Consider the following 21966-nt stretch of genomic DNA (forward strand, 5'->3'; position numbering starts at 1 on the left):
ATCAGATCACATGGCTGCAAGCTGCTTCATTTTCAGAAGCTCCTATGGTCTCTGCAATTAAAAGAAAAGAACAAAAAACCACCCGATTATGCTGATTACAAAGCCCAGCAATTGGCTCAAGGGAGGGAACAGTACGTGACTTCAACTCCATCAACAAAAGCATGACAGAGAATGCAAACTCTCTTCAACCTTGTGAATTATGCAGAGAAACTGGTCCAGGTCAGCCCCATGGATTCCCCTGGGGAGCTGCAGCTTGCGGGGAAGCACGTGGTGGTGTTTGTGGTTGTTGTCTCCAAGCTAAGCTTGAGGAGGCTGAATGGAAAATACCATGTCAGATCCCAGTGCTGCTCGCAGTTGTGTGGAAGAGCTTTCACAATGTTTTTTGTCTTGTTTTCTCCTGGCTCTTGTAGGAAGTTGTTATCGGGGATTTGAAGCCTGGCACCCCACATCGCGTTAGTGTTGGTGCCTATGGCTGGGCAGGGAAAGGACGGCCCAGCATGCCCAGAGATGTGACAACCTTATCACAAGGTAAACCCTCTCTACATGGCTTTCTATTGCAAAGCTGGCAGGGCAGGGTCAGTTCAGGGTTTTCACAACACTGGCACATAAATACAGACTGTGTTATATCCTCAATTAGCCCAAAGCCATAGGTAAGCAGAGGGCTGAATATATCTGTGATAGAAGTGATCAGAAACATGTCCCCATCCCTGGAAGTGTTGAAGAGATGTGTAGACGTGGCACTGAGGGACACGGTTTGGTAATGGGACTTAGTAGCTAAGGCTGATGGTGATCTTGAAGGTCTTCAACCTAGGTGATCCTGTCATGAGTATTTTAAAAGGACAGCAGCCATCTGATATTGGGATGCCTTATGAATCATTTATAAATTCCTGCTAGACCATTTGAGAAAACCTTTGTTTTTAACCCAGCATGTATCACTTCTTTAACACAACAGGGCATGCACACATAAATCCCTGTAATGAGCAAAACTGCAAAATTTTATTACTATTTTTCTACAGGTGTGGGATTTTAGAGGGGCAACAGGGAAAGGAAGAAGCCTATAGATTTGATTCCTAAGTTTGTGAATGTTGGATTTCTATGTATATTTGTCCATCCGCACCTGTAATGTTGTTTTGTTTCTTCTGGCATAGATAACTGCATGCCCCCTGCACCACCCTATCAGCCCCAGATCGTTGTCGTCTCTGATTCAGAAGTTGCATTATCTTGGAAGCCTGGGGACAGCGAAGGAAGCTCACCCATCCAGTACTACATAGTGGAGTTTATCAGGCAAGTTTTCCAGTGGAGTGTGAACTTCATTGTTGGGATACTACATTTGTTTTCTTTTTTCTAAGCTGTGCTATCAAACTGGGTATAGCTTCTTCTCATTATTTATTTACTTGCATTATACAGTACACTAGGTTTCATTCTCGATGTGTGTTGAATTACCATGAAAATTTAAAGACAAAGCCAGAAATAATCGAAATTGATGTAAAATCACCAATAAGTCCTGCCTTTTGATTGAAGAAAAGAATACCTAATTTAATCTGTTCCCTCAAAAAAAAAATGGATAAACAAAGTTTTAACTTTCTTCTGTCATCAACCTCTGTTGAATCATGCTGTGAGAAAAGGTTCTATAGCAGAGCATTCCCCCCGAGCAGATGTGCCCTTGACTGCTATGGGGAAAAATACAGGGACTGCAAACTCAGTATGTCTGGTGGTTTTAACTGACAAAAGCCTTTTGAGTCTTGAACTTGCAGGACTCAGAGTTGTTGTTTGATTCCAATGCTGATCAAGTGTCCATGAAGTACTGACCTTTCTTTTGAATTATGGATGTTTTGTATTGTTTGGGTTTGGTTTTGCTTTTATGTTGAACCCTCCAGATTTTGCAGTAATAGACATAAATTGTGAAAAGTTACCAGGCAAATTGCTTTTATGAGATACATATAAAGGGTCAGGAGCAGGTGATTGTATCTGGATGCTCAGAGACATATTTGTACCTGGCTGTTCATATGCATGTAGAAGCTAGTATTTGCATACAAAGCTATTTATTTTCATGTGCTTACCCCTCTGTTTACTCTTACTGTGAGTGCAAAATTCAGCTTTGGGAAGTTTAATCCTTTGGGTGAACACACGGTGACAGGTTTTAGGTGAGGTTTCTGGATAAGAAGAGAGAATTGCTTCTTTAACTACTCTAAGCTGTAGAGGTCAAAAAGTCACTCTTCAGAAAAACCCATTCATTTTTAAAAAGATTAGTTGTTGTAAAAACAGACAGAAAGAACTATTGGTTTTCAGTGCTTAAAGTACAATTACTATCTAGACAATATTGATATAACAAAAAGAATTCCCAAGCTGAAAGCCTGCTTGTGAACTCACGTTGCACTTTGTGTTTGAATTGAAATGCACCATATTTAGTGGGAAGCCATCCAATGTTCACTGTGCTGGGAGGCAGGACACGAGGGGTGAAGATATATTATGGCCATAATGTAAACTTTACTGTAGAATTATCATGCAATTTCTTCAATATCTATTTTTTCCAGCATAATCATTATCTGAGTATTTCTCTCTTCTCCTATCTCTTAACTTTCATTTACTCAGTGGATAGGAAAGGGATATTGTTGGGGTCTGACTGACTGCACATCTGTTGCTTCTGTGCTCTTACCAGAAAATGGACCCTGCAGGTTTACATACACGTCTTCTTGGCACCAGGGGCCCACTAATGGAAGAAGTGGGCATTGTCATTTCCACCTGGTATGTCAGAAGTGCACCTTTTTTGTTTGGCTGGTTGGTTGTTTTTCAACCAGAGGGTAGAAAGGTGCCTTCACTGTTTAAGTCAAGAGATATGAGTAATTGAAATTTCAGTGTTTCGTTGTTTTTAGACTTTGGGAAAGAATTTGCTATCAGCACAATGTTTTGATTACACTGTTTAGTTTGAGATTTAAAGCTAAGCTTGAAGTATATTTGTTAAATTTGGGATTATACTCTCTTAGACTTGGAAGCTTGAGTATATATTTGGAGAAAGTTCAGTGAGCCATAAGCCCTAATGGAAGTTAGAGGTAAAGATTTAACTTTAAGGTTCATTGTCTTATGCTGTGTATAGTTTTAATTACTGTGAAGAGTATTAACACAAGATAAAGCTGTTGAAATTAAACCAATGTGAAACCAAATCAAAACAGTGCAAGCAAGTTTAGAAATAAGTCCTCTTATGTCAAAGAAATATAATTCTGATACTGAGCTTTTGCAAAATAAGTAACTGTCTTATGCAAACCTGTAATTTCTCTTAGGTACAGCACAAACCTCTAGAAACTATGACATTGTTTGAATCATTTTGCTCCCCTTAGAACTTTTATTGCTTTTACCCTAGAAAACAATGCTGGGAGACTGAGATGAGGGAAAAACACTTATTTTTTTCAGCTGTGATATCAGGGATTAGAACCTCATGGACATTCAATACATTGATTGTTTGCACGTACCAGATTGTCATCAGAACGGAGCTAACCTGCCGTCTCCTTCTGCTCGAGGTCTAAATTTGGACCCTTACTTAGGCACTACCATGCTTTCCCTTGGGAGCTCTTGGTTTGCTGTAGGCAGTGGAGGGCCATGGGTGTTATCAGATATATAGTGGGCTGGGATAACTCAGGCTCTGCACTCCCAGTTTGGTTAAGTGCATAAAATCAGGATGATGACTGTAGGTCTCACTGCTATCAGTACAGTTCATACAGAATCTATAAAAAAACGTGTTGAACTTGAAATAACTCTTGGTGTCTTTGGAAGCTTGCAGACACAGGGTGAATGGTCTATTGGTTTATACCGAGAGATATTTTATGGCAAACAGCATTCTTATGGAAGTCCCTATAACAACATTCTGGACTTTAGTTTAGTTTAGGCTTTTATCTGCAAGATATATATATATATATATATATATATATGTGTGTATAAATTAAACAAACAAACAAACAAACAAACAAACAAAAACACCCTCTCAAAAATGCCCTAGGTATTTTCACCTGAATACCCAGATGTCTAATCTATTGAATGCCTACCAGTCTTCTAAACTTGGGAAAAACTTACTCATTTTTTTATTGTCTTCTACAGGACCACAAGTGTTTCAGCAGCATATCCCTTAAAAGGAGTAGGTTGCTTTCTTTTTTCTGCTGATAGAGTCAATAGCTTTCATTGTTAGTCTTGACATACAGGAAAACTTTTCAACATCTCAGTAGTGACATGAGACTTCTGCTGCCATGAACTAGGCAGCTTCTGCCGATAAAACTGGGGAGATTTATCAGTATTTTGATGTTAGGATGGAGGAGACTCAGCATAGTGAGATGAGCAGATTTCTTGATTAGTTTCAAGTCTGCCCTCCAAAAAAGATTTATCCTTGAATCCATTTTGTGTTGAGCTATCTGTCACTGGTGCTGTGCTGAATCAGACAGTCATATTTGAATATCTCATGCTGAAACGTGGTCAAAACATCTAAAGAAAAGTTTGTCTCTTTCCCAATAGAAATCATTTGAATGTACCAGTTTTTATCCCAGAGCTGGAAAAAAAGCTGAACATAGAAAAGTTGCACTTTCATATATGGCAGGAATTGTAATTTTTTAGTAAGTCAGCTGGGAACTTCCAGACCATGAGTTCTGGTAGTGGTTCAATGGTTGCTTTCATTTGCAATGAACCCAAAACTACAGTTTCAATGGAGAAGACACCTCCTAAAGACCCACAAAACAAACAATCAAACAAAAAACACCACACACACTTTTTATACAGTTTTCCTGATGAATTCATGGAAGAGATGTATCTGTTTCAACACCTATCTCTCTGTTCGAAGGGTTAAATCCCTGAAAAGTTAATTAATGAAGAAAGAGGAGAATTAGATGCAGAAATTAAGGAAATATTTAAAAAATGTTACCATCAGTACAAGGTTTAACAAAAGAATATGTTTAGAAGATAGTCTACGTTTCCTCTGTTGACCTAGTATAGTGGTTGGCATATTTTGTAGAAAGCATCGCAATAAAGCTAAACAGTAATAGTAACTAAAAACAATATTCTATAGTGCATTATTTTCTACATTCAGTATTTTCCACACCAAATAAGTACTTGTCATTGTATTTATTATTTGTAGGAATATCTTAAAAGGTATTTTGCAGATCTGAACTTAGATGAGTAAAAACACGCCATAGAAGAGCACCGAAATACATTTTAAAAATTGATTATAAGCAGGTGCTTTACTCTTAAATCATTTCCACGTGATTTTTAAAAGGAAGTTCAAGTGAGTATAAAATTGTTGTTATCCACATCAGAAAGATTTCCCTTATGGAGCTGAATGATTCCCCAGATCACAACATAAAGGAATAACCCAAATGTTTAGGGCATATCTGGGACAGAATTCTACTCTTGGTTTTTATCTGTCCGGTCCTATCAACTTTACCCCTATGTTTATTATTTTAAAAACACTCTGACTCTCTCACTGTTCAGGTTCTTACTGCATATCATTTCTGCATGGAGATGCACAGCTGTGACTTCTACAGCAGATAATGCCTTGTGCTCAAAAACATCCTCTGGAGCAGCCCTGCACAATTCCAGCTGGTGGCAAACCTGTACTTGGTCCAGGGAAGGTGGTTCTGTGAGAAGTTGAGAAAAGTGGCATCAAAGTGAGCCTTCTGGTGTGAAATTTGACATGAAGTGAAACTCAGCAAAATGTTCTGAGCTTAGGAAACACAGGAGTTGGCTGCCCCGAGCATATTCACCAGCTGAGTTCATTGTGTTCCTCTCCCCATCTGTTTGCCATTTTATCGTCTTGTACAGATTTGTTCACACAGGGAACGTTCTGGAGAAATAGCAAAGGTCAGGCGATAAATCTCTTTTTCCCCCTCCTTCAGCTGCAGACACTTACACATTCATAGACATTTCCTCTGTTACTCATTTCTGTAGAAGGAAGTCTTGTGAGAGGCGGTGAAGCTGAAGACTAGCCTGTGGTTTGTGGAGTCGCGTTGCTTTATCCTAAATCTCTGCAGGGAGTAACGCCTCCTTTGGGTCCCTCACTGTTGGGCACTGATGCTGGCAGGCTCTGTAGCAAAGCCACTGTAAGGCACTTTTGAATGAGTAGGAATTCTTTGGATTGTAATTAGAGCCAAAAAAAGATGTGTGTAGGAAAACTGAGAACATGCTTCTAAGTAAGCATGTGGATGGAAGCAACGTTAACAGCTTTCATTTGGAAAACATTTATACATTTTCATTTTGGCCTGGGCATCAAAAACATGGGAGGGAAACAGTGAAAAAATAGCCAAAATAAATGCCCTCCTGTCTACCAGGAAATGGTGATGGAAAGTGACTGAAGATGGTCTGTTTAGCTGTCATTGCATCTTGTTCTTTTGTCTGATTTTATTTATAGTGAGACAATACAATATTCACATCCTGTGTGCCATTGTGTAGAAGCCAGGCAGCTGGGAGCTACAGCTTTGTCAGTGCGTCTGCCGTGCTGGCACAAAGAAATGAAACCTTGGTGATCAATAAATCTTGTATTGACTGATAAAAGAAAACATACATTAACATTGGCTTTTCCTTCCAGCTGCAAATAAACAAATACAAAATGCCTGCCCTGTGCTACAGTTTTTGTTGGAATATTGTAGGAGACATTTGCAGCTAGTCCTATGTAAACATCAGTAGCATCAGGGAGCACTTCGAGGTCATTTCCTGTAATAAATACCACAAGGCTATCTTAGAAAAGGACACTAGAATAATTTTCTCTGAAAGGTCATTTCTATCCCTTTTTTACTATCATAAGCTTCAATGTGAATATTTTGGGTGGCCTGGATTTAATGTTTACTTTTGATTTTGTTTACATTCATTTACCTTCTCATTCCATGTTCCTCCTTGATGAGACCACTTCTAGTGAGAGCAGAAATGGTATGAAAGCATCAGGATGCTCTCTCAAAGTATTTGAAGTAGCCTTTCCCCTTTCACATATTCCTCTGCAGTTGAACTTCAGCATTTCTAGTTTTCCTACGTTTGTGTTGAGATGAAACTGCCATGTGAATGGTTGTACTGATGTCAGCTGAATGGTAGTGGCACACAGCGCAGGCATTTATCGGCAGCTGGCTTCCAGTATGGATCAACATATAAGTAGGCATATCCCAAAGGCTATGGGATTAATTATTTAATTAATTAGTTTATTATTATTTTTTTCAGATTCCACATACATAGGCCAGGTTCTCTGCATTATTGTTCTGTATTTTTCTAATTTCTGGGGAGAAGGGTCTAGATCCAGATTTTCCAGTGTGGGTAGATTAACCTAGGTGCCTGGGAAATCAAATGCTAGATTCTCATCCTGCTAGTGTGCTTGTGTATGTTTGAAGGGACTCAGTGGTATTAAAGCACAACCTTTTAGAAATAAATCAGAATCTTTCCCTCTGTTTCCAAGTATTACATTACAGCGAAAGAGGAGATTGGGAACTGCTGGTGATGTACCTCCACTCAAAAACTGTGAACCCGGAATCCATAAAAGAAGACAAACAGAATTTAATTTTCAAACTGTCCTCTAAAACATCTCCTTGGCTTTATAAGCAAAAGCAGATTTTTTTTTTTTTTTATTATATATATATATATATATATCCCTGTGTAGTGCAGTGTTTCCATCTCACAGGCTTTGGTGGTTGCACAGCCTGGCCTCTTAAGACTGAAGGATTTCAGTCAAGATTTAGCAGGCTTCTATCTCATTTACTTTGTATATTTCCCTGGAAAGTTTAAATGCAGCTAGCCTTAATTATTTATGGTCTTCCTTTTTTTATTTTTATCTTTTATTTTTATTTTTAATCCTGAAGGCCAGACCTTGACAGTAATTGGACTGTAATAAGAGAGCAGATCCAGATGGAGTCCATGGTTCTGAAGGGACTTCTCCCAAATACCAAGTATCAGTTCGCCGTCCGAGCAGCAAACTCCTACGGATCCAGCCCCTCCAGTGCACCAAGTGATGTTGTCCGAACATTCAGTGAGTAAAGCCACCATTTTCTAATTAAAGCTCTATATTGGGGGCAGCCTGTAGTGGACAGCTGGGAAAAGAGTCCTTCTCCAAGCCAAGGGTGCACATGCACCCCTGGTCCAACACCTGGTCTTGTTCCTGTCCACAGTGCTTACAGCATCCTGTGAAGATTGAGCTACAAGCAAAGATTTGTAAAGCTCTTGTGCTGTTTCTCTGTTCTGGAGGTCATTGCTAGATATTTCTGGATCACTGCTTACCGACTTCTGTGCCGTCTTCCTGCAGAACTTACAAGTGAATATCATGGGGAAAGATGAGCAAGACAAGTCTATTGTTTATCTTTTTTTATTTAGTTCTTTGAACTGTATATAGTACACGTATAATTTAAACAACTCTGACGAAAGCAAATCTTTTCTGTTTTCTGAGTAGTAAGGCTGTTATACTACTAAGCATAACCATGAGAATAATGATATAACAGGTAATGGTCCCTTTTTTTTTATCATAAGCCATGTAGGAAAATATAAAGTGGAAGTGCATTCAAAAATGCATTCACTTTTTTGCAGTCATTCAGGCCATGCACATTGCAATACGGAGGAGGTCCTGTGCTCTCTCCTGGTGGCCTTTTTAGGGTATTATCCCTTGCCAGTGAACTTACCTCTGTGGGCTGACTTGGAGATGCTGTTGCTCATCATCTCCCCCAGAGCTGTAGCTGTGTGTGAGCATCCTAACCAAGCTGACACAGAGCACATCTAAGACCTGTATGAAAAAACAGAGTCCATACCGGAGGCTATCAAGATAGTAGATAATGTGGACTAACAAGATCATATTCTTAATAAGCTGAACTTTTTTTATTACATTTAAAAAGCTTCAGTACTGTAAGGCACAGTTTTGAAGGTATTTACAGGGGATAGAACGCCAGGCAAGAAAATGCTTGGGTATAGTTTTATCACATTAATGAACTCTAAAAAAGAGCTACAAGATTGGCTATTTTCTTTTCTCACCTGTACACTCAGTTGCAAATCACCTTTAATTAACCGGTAGAAAATGAGAAGCTGATATTCAGGAGGGATTGTGAACTCAGCAAGAACAATTTGCATACTGCAAAAATGTGAACTGCATCTTTAATGATCCATTTAACCAGGATTTATATCTAGGTTGCCTCCCTATATTGAAATCCCTTGTCTTCATTGACCCTTTAAGGCAGATTTCATCTGCTTTTCCCCTCTGCCATGCTTTGAATCCCTTAAACAATCTGCATGAAGTTTATTGTGGCAGCTGAACTCTAAGTTTAACTTCTGAGGCAAATATTTATAAAAATGATGAAGGTGCAGTGTGCTGTGGGATTCCTTGGCTTTGGATCCTCAAGGTTCAGCTCCCTCCACCTCAAGCACGCTTATGTGCTGTTTAGTATCCTGTTTATATCTGGAAGTGAGCGTCTGCATTCTTTGGTCAGAAAACATACAGCTAATAAGCGTGGAGTAGTCTTTGTACTGCACTTATTACTGTAGTGCTCTAGGAAAGGCACTTTGCAAGTTTGAAAATTGGAAACTGCCTGTTCTGCAGAAACCAGTCAAGATGGCTCTAAGCCAAGGATTTTTGTCAGCAGGGCTTAGAGTCAGACTCACACCTACTGTATATAAACACTGATTTCTAGAGAGGTTCATACTGGGCATGAGCTTGACTGGTGTGTCTGGATCAGATCTGAAGAATGACCATGCTGTAGATGCTGCACAGCTCCATGAACAGGCTCAGAAACTCTTTGCTGGTCTGTGGTAGGTGCATGGATGAATGAGAGACCAGGAGGTTGGTTGCCTACACCACAGAGCTGGCAGTGCTTGGGGAAGACCTTCATGAACAGGCAGAGCTTCTGCATGTCCTTGAGGTCCTGCACCTACACCCAGCTCTGCACCTGGTCACTTAAATTCAGGGCTACTTTGACAAACCCTGGGCCCTTTGGAGAATGCAAATCTAGTTGCTTTCCCAGTCTAGTGTTGGTTTCCAGGACAGATTTTACAAAAAGGCTTCAAAACAGCCACCACGCCTGAAAGCTGGGGGTATCTTTTTCTGGGTAACTCTCTTCAAAACAGCCTTCTTCTTGCAGAGTGAGAAGTGGTGTTCAAAGGTGGCAAAGCATGCATGCCCTTAGAAATTAGTTTCAGGAAGTGTAAAGTATAAAGCTCTCATTTGGCTTTAGTATGTGATGTCTGCAAAAGAAAGTGGTTTGATGTTAACCAGACACAGGAGTACATTATATATTAGTAGAAAAGCTAAACTTTAGCTCTGAAAAAAATGTTCTCACCTAAAGTAGTGCATAGCCTGATCATTTATTTTTCCCTCAAAACAAACAAACAAAAGCCTAATGTGATTTAAAAAGCTGAAAAGTTTAATGTGACAGAAAAATGCACATTCAGTTCAAGAATGATCAGGTAAAACTTACTCCTAGTTCATATTTTCTTCAGGTACTAAAATACCTTCCTTCCTCTAGTAGCCAGAAGGGCAATTGCTCTCTTCTTTGGCCTATCTAATCATTAAATTCTGTTGCTCAGATATTGACATTTGATGTATTTGAGATCCTCTGGGTTATACTGGCTGGTTTTCAGCCATCACTGCAGGAGGGCATGTGCCTCCCACACCTCTCCCAGACACCTGCAGTCCTCTGGGGATGCCTCACGTACCATAATGCATCTCAGATGGCACCAGATGGCTGAATCTCTCCAAGTGCCAACAGATAGCTCTTAGTCACCTACTGTTGTTGGAAAGGTGTCAGACTGATGTCGGCATGTCTGAAATTGGAGCATCTTCGCTCTTCAGGGTGCCCATTGTAGGAATTACTACCTTCATTATTACTGTAGCTCCTCTTCCTATGTAAGCAGTGAAACATGCCACACATATTTGGTGCTATTTTCTGACTGTCTGGGTATTGCTCAGAAATACCTGAAATATCTTAGGGAGCTGTCAGAAATCCATACAATGTCTGTGTCCTTTGTACTACACTTTGTCTATATAGTGCTGGTGAGCAGGTGTCTAGTGTGTTTAGATTTTTAAATTTGTAGCTTTATCTTTGTGTATCCTGGATGTTTTGCTTGTTTTAACATAATTAGTATCCTTCTGATGCTTATTTTAACTGAAGAGAAAATTCCCAGCATTGTCTCAAATGCAGTGCACCTTCAGAATTCCTGTTGCATGGTGTAGTCCCTCACAGCTCTTGCAGGCAGGCTGCAACAGCAATGAGTCCTGCAGACACTGGGCCCATGCTACCTGGTCTTTTTTCCTGCTGGCACTTATCTCATTCTCATGTGTTATTCTCTTATTTTAGTCTCAAAGATGGCTGGATTTGTAGTACTTCTGACTGCATTGTTTCAGGTCAGCGTAGGAAACTGTTGGCTTTGCTTGCTTAAATGTTCCTCTGAAAGGTTGCTGTCTATCACCTAATGTGGCAGACCTCCCATGATCCTTGCAAGTACAACATGAGGCCTTGATTATCAGTCATTACCCCTTTACCTAGTAAAAAAAAATGCATGTTTAGTTTATGTTACATTGATCCATTTCCACAGAGGAAAGAGAGTGCAAGTTTCCCTAAGGGTTCTCATTTATTTGTGATTTGTTTTCATTTTTTAATAGAAGGAAACGATGTAATAAATCAACTTGTTGTTGCTTTTCTTAATTACAGACACAGGTTATAGTTACTTCACTTACCCCTCCCTCCCCCCCATTTTTTTTTTTCTATATCAAATCTTTCAAAGTGTAATGAACACTTGACTTGAAAACAAAAGTTTTCACATATGAAGTTTAGCAATAACAAAAGTAATGAACTGTCCCAGAGAATCAAACAAAGTGTCCTCACCTGCATCACTCAAATACCCTTCATCTCCTGGGGAAACAGATGGGCTTTGCACTGTGCCTGGAAGGTCACCAGCCTTGAGCTTTGCCAGACTCACAGAGGAAGCATCTTCTGTTAAAAATACCCTCCTGCTTGTCTCTGCAGCTAACATGACAGAAGTGGATGCTTAATTCAGGTACATCCCTTCCTCTGGGCCTGGCCATCACTGCCTGGCTTCTTACAAATGGGGCATCCGTACACTCCGGCTCATGCTGAAAAAGACATTGGCACAGGTGTTTAAATATTCTGCATGCTGCTTGGATGTGTCTGCTGAGGCTCAGGCACAGGAAAAGAGCAGTCCCTCAGGCCCAAACCTTGATTTAAGTGATGGTGATGTGTCCTGAAGATAGTAGATGGAGGTATTCTACAGAACTATTTCCCACAGATCTCCGAAGGCTTTACAAAGGCTGCATTTGTATTTATGGTTTCCGTTACACAAATAGGAACAAAAAGCAAGAGACAGGCCAAGAGATATGCAGTGCTTCACTCTGAATCGCTGGCAGGGACAAAACTCAGATAAAATGCCCTGATGTATTCTGGACTTAAACCTGTTAGGTCTTATGTCTGAGGGCGATCAGTCTGTTAACACTGCATTCAATCTGCTTGCTTTGGTCTATCTCCCACCCTCTTCTGTGTCTAGTGATCAGTATGTCTCCTGATCAGAATGTCAGTGGCCACCTAGTTGGCAAAACGAAGTTTGTATGGATTTCTCTTTGTTTTGAAAAAATATCTTTGGTATAACTTAGTCCCCAATTATTTGGAAAGAAGCAGTCTTCAGTTCAGGACCCCCCATATGTTTTCCAATTAATTATAAAACAGGATTATAAGACCTGGTACAGAGTCTTAAACAGACTTCATCTTCTTGTACACTGAAACACTGATTTAATGAAATATGGCACACATAATCTCTGGAGTTGTTTCAGCATTTGCAGTGTACCACTTTGCTTTATTTTCGTTTATTTGCCTCCCATTATCAGGTGAGCTCACCACCAAAGCTATGCAGTGCTCTCACTAAGTAGGCTGGCAAGGAGGTTTGTCTACAGCTAGTGCTGCTGGCTTCTCTGCTTTGTTTGTTTTGTAGTTTTATTGCATCACGTTCCATGTGGGTATCATGACACATCCAAAGAGCCAACACCAAATGCAAGGCAGACCAAAGCCATTGAGAAGACAGTGGTTTGTTTGATAGTCTCATTGTTTTTGTGTCTACTGATCTGTATGTATAGGTAGGAGCAAAATTATTTGCCCTTCTTGCTCCCAGATGCAATTTGCTTTACCAAAACTGCTTGCATGTTGGCAGGTAGAGTAATGTAGCATGTGCTGGCTGAAACTTAGAAGGACCTGGGAGAACAAGTAGGGGGATTTTAGGCCATGTTAGAGGTCTGTGAATATTAGGGCACCTTGGTGATGCCAAACTTAAATTCTGAAGGTCTTTGAAGAGGGGCCTCAGATCAGTTTTTTTTTCTATCAAGACACAATAAGCCATAGCTCTGCTCTCTCAAGAATATGAATATTTTGCCTGTTCAATAGAGTAAAAGAAATCACTGTCTAGCTTAGAATTGTGGGTATATGCCATCTTCCAAGCTCTTCTGTTGGAAAAGCGTGGTACATCTTGGTCTACCAGGTGAAAGAGGCACACCTTCTGCTTAGGGAACTGCCTGTGTCTCCTAAGTTACCAGGTCTCATTGTGTGCTGGTGGCTATTGATATAGTTCAGTGATAACTTCACTCAAGACAGGAGAATCATAGAATATTCTCAGTTGGAAGGGACCCATAAGGATCATCAAGTCCAACTCCTTGCACTGCACAGGTCTACCCAAAAGTTTAGACCATGTGACTTAGTGCACAGTCCAAACATTTCTTAAATTCATACAGGCTTGGTGCAGTGACTACTTCACTGGGGAGCCTGTTCCAGCGTGCAACCACCCTCTCAGTGAAAAATCTCCTCCTGATATCTAGTCTGAACTTCCCCTGCCTCAGCTTCACCCTGTTCCCGCAGGTCCTATCACTGGTGTTTATGGAGAATAGGTCACCCGCCTCTCCACTCCCCCTCGTGAGGAAGTTGTAGACCGTGATGAGGTCTCCCCTCAGCCTCCTCTTCTCCAGGCTGAACAGGCCCAGTGACCTCAGCCGCTCTTCATACGTCATCCCCTCCAGGCCCTTCACCATCTTCGTCGCCCTCCTCTGGACACTCTCCAACAGTTGAATGTCCTTTTTGTACTGTGGTGCCCAGAACTGCACACAGTACTCGAGGTGAGGCCGCACCAGCGCAGAGTAGAGTGGGACGATCACTTCATTTGCCCTACTAGCAATGCCATCCATGCTTGATGCACCCCAGGATACGGTTGGCCGAACGTTACACTTGAGCAAAACAGCATGGCATTAAAATAATGTATTATACATTTAAGCTAGTTTGCATATCTGAATGCAAAACTAAGAACAAATATTTTTGTATACGTGAATATACAGATGCTTCATTGTCTAGATTACTTCATTCCTACCATCTATACTGAACATAAATCCATTAAGCTAATAGAAAATTTGCTTGAGAAGATAAAAAAATGTGTCAAAATTTGGACTATAACAGATGTTTATTTTGTAGCTTGTCCCTTTAAATTAGAAAATTGAAGTTATGTATCACAGCCTGAATACAGATTGGTTTGTTTGCCTTGACATATGATTGATCAGTAATGTGCAATTTTTCTTTTCTTTTTTTTTTTTTCCCAACTTAGTTTTATTACTTCTGTTGCTCTTAAGTAAATTACAGTTTCATCCATTAGAATTGAATTAGTTCTGAAGTACTTTCAGACATGCAATGTGAGCACTCTACTTAGAAGAGCAAGAAGTAATATTACAGACCTGACTTAAAAGGAAGAGTATTCCAGTCAGCTGAAAATTGCTGCATCTGCTAAGAGCTGAGTTAGTGCTGGGCTCTGCTTCATGAATACACTTTCCAGTAAACTACAAGTCTCATTTGTAAGGTTTCTGTTTGGGCATGTTGAAATTCTTTTGTAGAAATTAATGTCATATAAAATTGCATTTGCCAGAGAAAAAGATTGTGATGCAATGACAGATGAAGGAGAAGTGGTCAACTTGACTACCTAGAGTAAAATTATCTGGTTGTGCTAATTAATCTTATCGACTTTCAAGTGAATACTGGAAATATGAAGTGTGCCCATGTTTTGCGAATACCTGTTTCTTTCCATAATGACTGCAGGACTGGGAGGAGTTTGCAAATGTGCAGCCGATTTCTCTAACAGTCATTCTTTGCCTGTGCATTCAGTTACTAGCAAAAATAATCTGTCTGTAGCTTGTCCAATTGGCCTCATCTCATCACCAGCCGTAACATTATGAATTCTCTTAGCTCCGTTAGTAGGACTCTATGCTGTGTACTTCTACTTAATATACACTTAAATTGTATTATTTATAGATGATCGGGTATGCATGTTAGAGTGCAGAGGCTTATACATATTCTTTCCTGGTCTAGCACTCTGCTTTGCTTGGAAATGTGTGTGCCGCATTACCTCTGCTTGTTTGGCTCTGCATTTTTTTTGTGTTGATGTAACATGTGAACCACATTGCTGAGTAGCTCTGCAGGAGTGCGTGGTAGGTGGCCAATGAGCCAGCCAGGGCACGCACTCATATCTGGTGTGCATATGCTTGATTACATAACTGTCCAAAAAGTCTGCTGAGCCTCATTATCTTTTGCTGTAAGATGGCTCCATCAGGTTGTTCAGTGGTGGCAGTGGAGCTCTCACTACCACCAAGTGGTTTGCTGGTGTTTTTGCGCTGTCAGGTCTCCTTCCTGCAGACAGCCCTGGCCCAGCAGGACTTTGTGTCTCTGCCTGTTGTGGTGGGAAGGACCTGGTAACTCGCAGGAAAACTTGGGCAGCTTGTGGCTGCTAAAACAAGCAAGTACACGTGGTCAGCCCATACAGAGCCTCTGTAAGCAAGGATTACCTGTGCTGTTTTTAAGTGACTGTAACATATTTTATGGAAAAGGCCTATGTATGAAGTCCATTGTTTCACTGGTTACTATATGTTTTATGTTGTTAACCTTATTGAAATGTCAAGGAATGGTAGTGATGCAGTTACCTTTATTATATTTCCTTATGACTTCAGGTAAATTTTACTAGCTAAAAAGCAATGTTTAAACAGATCTGTTGTGTAAAGTGCAGAAGAACACAGATATTTTCTGCATCAATCATATTATATTTTTAAATGGCAATTCCTAGCATGAGCTGCTCTGCACTCCAGGGAGAGGCAGATGTACACACAAAAAGCAAGTGGTGTTTGTGCACCTTTCTTGTTTTCCAGGTGCTACATTACATTTTAAAATACAACTTAAAAATACACTTAGAGTATTAATTTCAGAAGCATTGGAGCCATTATAAGCAGATAAAGCAGAGTGTGCCAGAAAAGCCCCAGCTAACTGTACCTCCTGTGCTGTTCCAGTATTTGGTTGGCAGCAGGGTGAACACTGGACTGCGTATATGTAAAAGGGAAAGGTTTGGTCTAAAAACAATACAGTTATTAAACTGTGGTTCATGCTGAAAAACATTCAGAGCCTTTCTCCTGGAGGAATGTTAGGTAAAACTCAGTTTGCAGTGGGAGAACTGATTTTTTCCCACTTTGTTAAAGAAACATAAGAAGTGATTAAATGGAGGTCTTCACTTGGTTTGCTGTGCATGTATCACTTGTGCAACATGTCCCATCTTCTGGTTGACACATGCATCACCTATACAGAATGAATATTAACACCATTTCTGATTTCAGTGTGCTGAGCCAGGGGCAGGTAAGATTTGAGTTGCTGTATGTAAAGAGAAAAAACGTATGTACTGAGTATATTAGTTGTATCTTTTCAGGCTCTGAGGAGTTAGGAAGCGGAAGCTATGGGCATCGGTATATCACAGAGACAGTCACTGGTGATGATGATGGATTTGATGTCGATGACTCAGACTATGACATTTACATAGAAGAGGTAAATTTCAAGACTCCGGTTTGACATTTCTGTTTTCTTTTTAGTCTTTTAAAGTGTCTGGTCTTGTCAGACAGATATTATATGCTCAGATATTATAATGTGGTTGCTTCTTTTTCTTCAGTGAGGATGAATTTGTTACTTCAGATCCATGTCTTTGAAAGTATTCAATTCATTTCCATGTAGAAACATAAGTTTTACTGAATTTGTATTTGTTTCTTTCCCTTCAGCTCAGACCTCTCCCTGCTATCAAAGGAGGCAACAGAAAATTTCTGGTTGAAACCAAAGTCACACCAGGGTCTAGTTCCAGGCTCCTGTCGCGGCTCCTTACAACCACTTCTCAGCCCACCACTTCCACTCCCATCACCACACGACCTTCTACCACAGTGAGGGCAACTACAGCCAGGGCCATGAGAAGGGGTGGCATGTATTCTGAATTGCGCCTCTTTGATCTCTCCTGTGACGAGACCATCTGCTCTGCAGACAGCTTTTGTGTCAATGACTATGACCGGGGAGGCTCGCGCTGCCACTGCAACTTGGGGAAGGGAGGAGAGACATGTACTGAAGGTAGGTTTCTGCATGCTGAGCTCCTTGTCCGACAGTCTGTGCTTCCTTACTGGCTCTCAAAGTGTCTCTCCAGGGTTGGCCAACCAAATGTCTGTGGCCTCCCTGCAGTGACAGCAGCATTCAGGAGAGCCTGGCTGTCGCCCAGGTTGTGGCCTAGGCTGGTGCAGACCAGCTGGAGGTGGATTTCTGCTCTCCTGCTGGCTTCTGTTTGTCTGAGGCAAGGAGCAGCTGTGAGGTAAACCAACGGAAGTACATTTTTGGGATAAACAGATGGGTTTAAAGGATCGCTAAAGACAACAGCAGCTTCCATGTCCCAGTTCAGACCAATCCCCTTGTTTTTCCTTCCTCAAGTAAGTTCGAAGAAATTACTCTAATAAAGCAGGGAAAGATTAATGCAGACCCCATGTAGCTGTGCAGGGGGAGTTTAAGTCTCCTTCCCCCATATGGGAGTGGGATGGAGAAGGAGCAAGACATGGCGGTAGGCACCTGGGCCTGGCAAGGTCCATGCATGTCTTCCCCAGCTTTCAGCAGGGGCATTCAGCCCTCTTGGACCACTGCTGCTGAGACCTAGCCTCTCCTTTTTGCCAGGTCTAACATCAGCTTATCACCTAATGAGCTCGTTTAGCTCACTTAGCTGGCCAGAAACAAATCTTAGTGGTTTCTTTTTTCCCTGGAGTTATTTTTTCTGCTGCTTTGATCACCAAGGGGTCAGATGAATGCTAGAGATTGTGGAAAATGAGAGGTGTGGCTGTGCAGGGGGAAGGAAGGGGCACCTACCTTTGCTGTGTCTCCTAGATCTGCTCAGCCCCAAAGGAGCAGCTACATGACGTGCCTGAGATGACCCATCACGGCCTTTCAAAGTGGTGGACTTACCTTCTCAGCCACTCAGCATCCCAGGCATCACTTCCCCATCAAGCGTCAAACTCTTGATAGCAGGTGCTAAAAGTCACAAAAGAATGTTTCAATCAATGGCGGTAACTAGCAAAAAAAGTAAATTAGGAGAATGATAGAGAAATGATACCCTTTCTATCGGGATGGTGGCATGACTTGTGTATTATTGTCAGTGATGAATGCAAGAAGTGCTGAGGAACTGTCCTGTTACTCGTCGTAGTGACATCCCACCAGCAAAGGAAGACCACCAAGAACACGCATTTCTTCTGCAGGCTCATTCTGAACATTCCTGATGTACATATTGTGCATCAGAGATACAGGCACTGGAGGTATTTGTGCTTCTTCTCCCAGTGCTGGAGTAGAGAGTGCTCATTCTGAAAAAAATCTGTTTTGACTCAGCCACATGGAACAGCTGCAGATGTGATTTTTGGCCTTGATCAAGTATGAGAAGTCAAGGATGTATTTAAACTGACATAACTGTATACAGCCTGTAGAACTGGTTTGTTAATGTGAGTCAAAAACCACCATTTTTCACAAGGGAATTTTTTATTCCTTGGTAAGCAGTAGCATCACGTACCAATACTGCCTTGTACCCTATTTCTCCTCAGCAGCCAGTATTGTTAAATACTATATAAACTAGATTGAAAACAGACTTTTTTTTTTACACTAAACAGCTGTATGGCTCTCTGGTCCAGTCTGTGCTGTTTGTGATCAGGGCATGAGTTAATCCTATATGCTTATGGTTGCATTCAGGTTTATAGCACCAATTCTCTCTACCTCAGTCTCAAATGTACTTTGTTTGCCTTAATAACAACACAAAAAAAAAAAAAAGCTGAAACTATATCCAGATCCAAATATGCAAGTAAAATTCACTGAATATTCAAATAGAAAAGAGAAATAATAAGACTCCTCAACCTTCCTGTCTCATTAGACTTATATCCATGGCAAAAATTCAGGTCTGAAACTGTGTCTGTCCTCTGTGTTTATAAAGAAAATGAGCTACAAAGGTAGCAGTTAGACCTCTCTCTCTGTTGTTTTTATTCTGTGCTGGAGCTGGGATGGTGTTGTAACATAAGACAACAAAGGCTGAGGGTCGATGATGCCAGCTGACAAGCAATATGAAGGGTCACTGCTACACCCAAGGATGGAGAGATGCCTTCAGGGACTCTCTTTTCCCCACCCCTCTCTGGACTGTCTGCTCTGAGCTGAATGGGAGCTGCTGGGCTCCTCGGAGCCACCCAAGGATTCTCTGGATGCTGGACACAGCAGCTATGGAGTGGCAGTGACTAATGAGGCGTGGAGCCTGGCCCAGTGCACATTTCCCATATGTTTTTGTAATTCTGCAAAACAGAAAATTACTTTGTTGTCTCTGTAATAAATGAATTCTTAAAAGGAGATAAATATAGTAGTAAAGTTGACAGATTCTGTCTTCTGTAACAGAAAAGAAAACCTGGAGAAAGTTCCACTGAAGCCAATGATTAAACTGTTGAGCAGTATTTGGCCCTTAGTATCCTGTTTCTTTCCAAGTTTACCAGATCCTTGGGAATAAAGGAGTTAGTTGTGAAAGGTGGTGGGAGGACAAGGCAATAGGTTAACTGATTGTTGACTGCTACTGAGTAATGGCTGTCTCTGGAGAAACTCTGCCTTGCATTTTCACCTGATGTTATTTAGTGCTAAATGCGTATATCGATTTTTATATGGGAGAAAACTGCTAAACCAAATTTCTGTCTTTGCTTTTCAGATATTATTATCCAGTATCCTCAGTTCTATGGCTACTCATACATCACATTTGAACCACTGAAAAACTCCTATCAGACATTTCAAATTACCCTTGAATTCAGGGTAAGTTTAAGCAATTTCAAGCTCAGTTAGGAGCTCCAAATTTTATTGTCTTATTCTGATATTACTGACAGTGGAATGGTAACTTAGCTTCACTATAATTTATAATGCAATTGTGGTGAGTCTATATGTAAACTTCATCTCTAAAGATCTGGCTTCACATCCAATGAATGCAAATTAATTTGGTAATCTGAGCTAGAATATTTATTCTAGCCCATTATTAGCGATTAGTGCATGAGAGAGTCCCTGAGGCTAGCGCTATCAGGCATTACAGAGTAGTGGCAATGAACACTGGCAGGTCTGTAGCTATGTGAATGAGCAACAGGCCAAAGTACACCTGGGTGATCTTCTTATACTGAGCAAAAGACTGCCTTCGGTCCAGAGTTCCTTTCCTCTGCTGCAGTACATAAGAAGGCATTATTTTCCACCTCTGAAGTCTGGGACACCTGCAAGATACTGGGCTACTTGAGCTATAGGTCCTATGTGGTAGGTGTGGTGGCTTTACCCAGCTGGGCAGCTGAACTCCACCACAGCTAGTCTCTCATTCCCCCTCCTCAAAGGGAAAGGGGGACAAAATATGATGGTGGGGGCTGGAGGGTTGAGATAAGGACGGGGAGATCACTCACCAATTATCGTCACAGGCAAAACAGACTCAGCACAGGGAGATTAGAAAAAATATATATATATATATTACCTATTACTAACATGCAAGAGAAGCAAGAAACAAAGAAAAGAAACTAAAAACACCTTCCCCTCATCTACCCTCTTCCACCTCATCACCCTGAGCAGAGCAGGGGAACAGGGAATGGGGGCTGTGGTCAGTCCATGATGCTTTGTCTCCACCACTCCTTCACGATCAGTCTCTGCCCCTGCTCCACGTGGGGTCCCTCAGCCAGCAGCTCTTCAAGAACTGCCCCCACATGGCTCTGTACCACAGGGTCCACTCCCCAGGAGCAAACTGCTCCAGCACGGGTCCCCCATGGGCTGCAGCTCCCCCCAGACCCCTGCTCCTGCGTGGGCTCCTCTCCATGGGCTGCAGCTCCGGCCTGGGGCCTGCTCCTGCGGGGGCTCTCCATGGGCCGCAGCCTCCTCCAGGCCACATCCACCTGCTCCACCGGGGGCTCCTCCACGGGCTGCAGCGTGGAGATCTGCTCCATGTGGGACCCATGGGCTGCAGGGGGACAGCCTGCTCCAGCAGGGGCCTCTCCACAGGCTGCAGGGGAATTGCTGCTGCCTGCCTGGAGCACCTCCTGCCCTCCTGCTGCACTGACCTGGGGGGGTTGCAGGGCTGGTTCTCACTCCTCCCTCTCTCAGCTGCTGTTGTGCAGCATATCTCTCTTTTCCCCTTTCTTAAATATGCTCTCACAGAGGTGCAAATAATATTGCTTATTGGTTCAGCTCTGTACAGCAGTGTCTCTTCGGAGCCGGCTGAAACTGGCCCTTATCTAGCAAGGGGCAGCTTCTCGATTCTTCTCACAGAGGCCACCCCTGCAGCCCCCCACTACCAAAACCTTGCCATGTAAACTGACTACAGTAAGTTATACCCCACACAAGCTTGTGTTGGTGTGCGTGTATTAGGACAGAGCTGATTTGGGATGCTTGTAGGGAAAGTAGGACACCACGTGTTGTAGGTGAACTCTCAGCTGCACCCCTGCTGCCATGAAAGGCAGACTGGCCGGCATCACAGCCTAGATATGAGCATTTCATTAGAGCAGTAACCGATCTGTTGCCTCATGTGGTGATCCAACGCTCTTCATGCAATTTGTCAGCTCAATTTGTAGGATGGCTGTGAAATGCCAGTGTCTGCTGCTATGTTCATATGCATAAATTTTGCCTGCACAGGTTGTTC

General features: G+C 41.7%; 1 protein-coding gene across 3 annotated transcripts in view; it reads left to right on the top strand.

The window, feature by feature from the left end:
• The window catches only part of EGFLAM (EGF like, fibronectin type III and laminin G domains), a 74278-nt gene that overhangs the window by 25153 nt on the left and 27159 nt on the right, over positions 1–21966 (top strand). For 2 of the 3 annotated variants that reach the window (XM_035310596.1, XM_035310595.1), the window contains exons 5-10: positions 411–528; positions 1149–1284; positions 7812–7978; positions 16708–16823; positions 17051–17387; positions 20020–20120. In XM_035310596.1, the coding sequence (XP_035166487.1) occupies positions 411–528; positions 1149–1284; positions 7812–7978; positions 16708–16823; positions 17051–17387; positions 20020–20120 (975 nt within the window). Of the gene's footprint in view, positions 1–410; positions 529–1148; positions 1285–7811; positions 7979–11882; positions 11983–16707; positions 16824–17050; positions 17388–20019; positions 20121–21966 lie in introns of those variants that run through there. The other variant, XM_035310597.1, reaches the window with a different exon arrangement.

The sequence above is a fragment of the Oxyura jamaicensis genome, chromosome Z (assembly GCF_011077185.1).
Source record: "Oxyura jamaicensis isolate SHBP4307 breed ruddy duck chromosome Z, BPBGC_Ojam_1.0, whole genome shotgun sequence".
Lineage (NCBI taxonomy): Eukaryota > Metazoa > Chordata > Aves > Anseriformes > Anatidae > Oxyura > Oxyura jamaicensis.